A 5,088-nucleotide genomic window follows, 5' to 3' on the forward strand; every position below is an offset into this window, starting at 1 on the left:
AATTCTTGACAGGCAGTTTGCTAGTAAATACATATTTTGTCAAAAGTCTTACCTTGTGAGTTGTTAATAGTCATAGAATAAAAGGGCCTCGTACACATGAGGAAATTGCCCCTTTTAGTGGTTTAACTGCTCTTTTTAACAATATAATTGTGTAATGGTGTACATTTGGCAGCATGTTACAATTAAATTTCATAAGAGTGCACACATTCAGTGGCATATGTCGATTTAAATGACTTTTTTACATAGTGAACTAAAACACACCCCATGTATTTTAGTTTGCTACATAACAAATTACAGTGATAGTCCTCATGTGTACAAGGGCCCTACCTGGAGAAGGCAATGGGGACAGTGCATGGGGTGCTGGAAGCCTGGGCCTGCTTGGAGAAGCTTGGGCTTGGAGGGCTTCCAGTGCCCCATACACAGTTCCTGCTGCCTTCTTTGGCTGCCAACATACCCAGCTGCTCTCCTGCCACCTTCCAAGGGCAGCCAGCCTGTTCCCGAGTGGTCCCAGGTGGCAGGGATGGTGCATGGGGTGCTGAAAGCCCGCCAACACTGAGCTTGTCCCAGCATGCCTGGGTTTCCAGTGCCCCATGCACTGTTGGATCCAGCAGGTGTTGCCTGTGAGCTGGGACTGCACCTGTGCAGCTAGCACCCTGCCTGGGCAGCCCGGGGTGGGGGGGGAAGGGGGGCAGCACCATCACTGCAGAGGCAAGCACTGGGCCCTGCTGCAGCCTGGGCTGAGCAACCCAGCAACAACTTGCGCAGGCAGGCTCTGCTGAGGAAAGAAGAAAAGAAAAGTGGTATGGGGCCTGATTTTTTTCTCTCTCTTGGAGCCTTCCTGTGTCACCTGCGGTCGGGGAGCAAGCTGGCAGTGGGTGGTGCAGCCCCTGAGCTGTGTAGGATGCCAGTGCTTCCCTCCATGGCAGTGGCAGTGCCCCTCTCCAAGCACCACCAACTCGGTGGCACCTTACCCTGTCGGTCCTGGGGGTCACTGTTGCCGCAGAGGGAAGCACCCCCTGAAGTTCAGAGCCCGCTGGCAGGCCGCCTCCCCCCTCTCCCTCCTAGCTTCAAGAGAGGTAGACAGGATCCAGGCGAGGAAAAAAAGAAAAAGGACTGGGCCTCTCACTGTGGCAGGGAATCCCAGTGCTTCATTCTAGCTCTGACTTGCCTGCATATCCGTTTGAAATGGCTCAGGAACTATAATAACACACTTATTCTGTCTGTCCAGAGCACTCTGATTGGTTGATTCAGTAAGCATTGTGATTGGCTGCCAAGACAACCAATCAGTGTGCTCCGGACAGCCAGAATAAGCCTATTATTATTATAGCTAGTTCTGAATTTTACATTAAGAAGAAAATGCTCACTTCAAGTACCTGCAGAATGATTTACCTATTTTAAGCAAGGTGGCTTTTTAAGAAAAGTGTTTCTTATTTTAAAAGAAATTTTAAGGGAAAAAAACTAAATTTGGACACACTAATGATATCATCTTATTACAGAGACCCTGGATTATTATAGAGAACAATGTTGGAATCCCTTCATCTTAATTTCAGGGAAAAGATGAATTGGCAAATTTCTTATATTTTGTGCCAGTGGGTGTGTGAAATCTAGAGAAGCAAAATGACAACAGCATCCTGCATGTGTAAGTGTTAAGTCTATAATTAGACTGAAAATGTAAGCAATCATCTAATGACTGCAGTCAATAGGTTATATTGACTACTGCACTCAAAACAGCTTTATTTTATTTATATTACTTGTTTAGATTTATAAATCGCACTCTAGTGTCTATCTGAGAGACTCAGAGCAGCTTAAAGGAAACAATCAATCAATCCACAGGCAGAATTCCCTGATCACTACGCCTAAGAACTCCAACATACCGCCGTCATTTTTACTACACACACAAATTAGGCTGGTTACACAGTTTTCCAGACAGAACAGTCCTACAGCCTTTATGTTTTTATCACTGCAAAAATACAAATTAATTGTGCAAAAAACCTCAAGTTATGAGTTGCCCAATAAACATATTTACATAATAGGAAACTACTACTGGCAGCAAGTGCTAAATGAACCTACATCCAGGTACACATACAGTGATGGAGAAAGGAACACACACACACACACACAATTTGTTATACATAACAAAATAGAAATATATCTATATCGCATACATTTTTCACCCAATCATAAAACTCAATTTTTTCTAAATCATATAACAAAGCCACAGGAAGAAACTCACTACTTCATACTCAGACTACTAGCTCCCCCATCATGAATCATCATTTCAACTTTGAAAGATTAAATGTGGGCTTTCAGACAAAACCAGAAGGAAAAACCAGTCAGCACTTTCAGAGGACAAATATTTTCCTAGGAAGGCCAAGGAATTGCAGCACCAGTGGACAGAGGCAGCTCTGACAAATCGTGATGAATCAGGTGCTGTCACTACCAAGACGGCTGCAGGACTAGCAAGGGCCACAGCAGAAATAACTCTCTCGAGGTTACGAAAGATACTTAACTAGTTCTGGCAGGAGCCATAGGCAACAGAATACAGTCCCATAGTTCTTCTAAGTCAGTCAGAAAAAGAGGAAAAACAGGTATCCAGAACAGAGTAATTTAGAGGTATGCTCATGATGTGGAAGTGTCTTATTCTAATCCTAATATATGTATAACAAATATTAATGCGCAGAGAGAGAGTTTTAACCAGGTGGCTCCTCCGACTAGCTTGTTCAGAGACCTCAGCTTTAGTAGGCTACACATAACTACATAGTCTATGAAAGGTCATGCCTCTCTGAAAGAGTTTATCTACCAGATGCCACTTTGTCCTACCTTCTACCTAAATATTACATGTACTAGAATTGTGAAATTTATAAACGTGATTCTCTGCTACTGCTTCTTTTGCTTGGTTTTTAGCATTATCCAATCCCCTCCCTTTACATTACTAATTATTTAGACATCAGTTGGTTGTAGTATTGTTGCAGATGGCCAGGAAATGGACAGGCATCATTGTTTTTTGTGTGTGATATCTTTTACTGGACCCACTGTACAGACCTGTTGGACAGGTCTGAGGAAGGGTGTTTTGTGCTTGAAAACTTGTCCAATAAAAGATATCATAAAAACACTTGCCTTATTTAGGCTTTATAACTTCTTTGGGGTCTTATTCTTTTTCTTACCTGTCTGCAATAGCATTACATACAGAAAAAAGTAAAAAGAATTTAAATAGTCTACTGTCAGAAGTCCATCAGAAAGCAGTAAGGTAAAAATCCCCTCTTATTCAAAATTGCTTAAGAATGTCCTCACTTTCTAAAGTATTTACAAAATTAAGCAGTCAGTCATATTCAATGGGAACAATTTCTGATCTGATTTAAAAGCCTGCCTATAAATTTGCACCTTTGATCTGCTTATATTAAGTTTAAAGATGGTAGAGTTTGTTTCTGGATAACTTATAGAAAAGATGAGGTCACTATCATGCCATTCCAGTAAAGAATAGTATCCTACTAGTTCATTCAGAAAGGTCTCCAGAAAACAGAAGGCAATTATGGATAATTGAACAGAAAACAACAGAATTACATTATCGTCAAATATTCAGTTACATCCATCTTGACCATGGAATGTTAAGGATGGATTCAAGTGCATGTGTTAACTATAAATCTTATTTTTGAATCAGAACGTAACTTCTGTTCACACTCACTTATCTTGTCACTGTCAGTGGTGAATCAGTAGATTTTTAGAACAAAATGAAGCAGATAACCTTGTACAAATATACAGTAAAATATGCAACTAATATACATTACAATATATATTAAAATATTACCTTGCGTGTAGGCAGCATCATCAGATCCCATACTCAATTTCCGTGTATCACTGATCCTATCCACATGTGCTAAAACAGGGTCAGTAAGATGCTGGATACCTTCTGGTTCAGCATAATGATCTGGAAGGTTTAGAAGGTTTGTAGGTTCAAAGGTTGGGGACACTACCCCTGGTGAAACCGCAGGGGGTTTATTTGGAGAAACCGTAATTTTAAAAGTATATTTTGTATTAGGCTGTGTAACCACCACTCGAGGAGAGGTGGCAGTGGTGCTGTTGCCCACTGCTCGACTCTTGGGTGGATGGTGATGAATAAATGCAGGACCCATGCTTACTTGACCAGACATATTCCTAGAGGTGGTAGATACTCCAGGATTTGTTGATATGAACAGCGTGGGTTGGTTCCGCACACCTTGCTCATCTCCTGTTGTGGCATTTGCTGAAATGTAGACCTTAGGTTGACTACGTGCGATCACTTCATCAGTACTTGGTGGACTGGCCGCTATGTAAACAGTGGGTTGACTTCTACTTAATGTCTGGCTGTTAAGGGAAGAGGGAGTAGTGGAGGTGCGAGGGCCAGTTGAGCGCAGTTTAGAAGAATTGTTTCTTTGTGGTGGTTCAAGTTTGATTTCAATTTGGTTTTTGCGAGGTCCGGTTGAAATATTCTGAATATTGTATTGGCTATGGGCAGAAGACTGTGAGCTACCAGATGAATGAATTGTAGGTGCTTGCGGAGTAGTAGGAGAACTGATAGGCATATAGACATGAGAGGTCTGATGGCCTTGCTGGTTTGGATGCGTTGATTGTTGTGATGAGGTATGTGGTGGAAGATTGGATGTAGGAAGAGTAGTCCAAGGACTTGGTTGCGAAGGCTGGTAGACTTGCTGAGGATGCATAGGGTTAAACTGAGAAATCCAGCCTGGCTGCTGCTGTGTCTGTCGAGCTGTACCACTAGGAGCTGTGATATAAGGCCTAATATAGATTGAATTTCCCTGCGGACTGTTAAGTACAGGGGGAGGTACACCATGTATGTGCAAAGATGTAGGGGTATTGCGACCAGGCTGAATATTTGGGGCTAAAGTTACCATAATGGGGTTGAACCTGGGTGCTTGCTGAGACAGGTTAGAAGCTCCTTTGCTGCCTATGTGAAATCCAAGGTGTTGCCCTGGATTAGCAGTACTAACTGTATTAGGCATTCCAAAGACGTTAAATCCTGGTGGAATTTGAGCTGGTGCTGTCTGTGGTTACTGCTGAAACAGTTCGTTGTTGGGCTGACTCGCTTGGAGG

The 5,088-nt window shown here is 42.5% G+C and overlaps 1 protein-coding gene across 1 annotated transcript in view; it reads right to left on the reverse strand.

The window, feature by feature from the left end:
- The window catches only part of TAB2 (TGF-beta activated kinase 1 (MAP3K7) binding protein 2), a 118,887-nt gene that overhangs the window by 18,875 nt on the left and 94,924 nt on the right, over positions 1-5,088 (reverse strand). Inside the window, exon 5 of the mRNA XM_025195067.1 lies at positions 3,806-5,069. Within this exon, the coding sequence (XP_025050852.1) occupies positions 3,806-4,997 (1,192 nt within the window). The 5' untranslated portion in view covers positions 4,998-5,069. The remainder of the gene's footprint in view (positions 1-3,805; positions 5,070-5,088) is intronic.

Source organism: Alligator sinensis, unplaced genomic scaffold (genome assembly GCF_000455745.1).
Source record: "Alligator sinensis unplaced genomic scaffold, ASM45574v1 scaffold786_1, whole genome shotgun sequence".
Classification (NCBI taxonomy): Eukaryota; Metazoa; Chordata; order Crocodylia; family Alligatoridae; genus Alligator; species Alligator sinensis.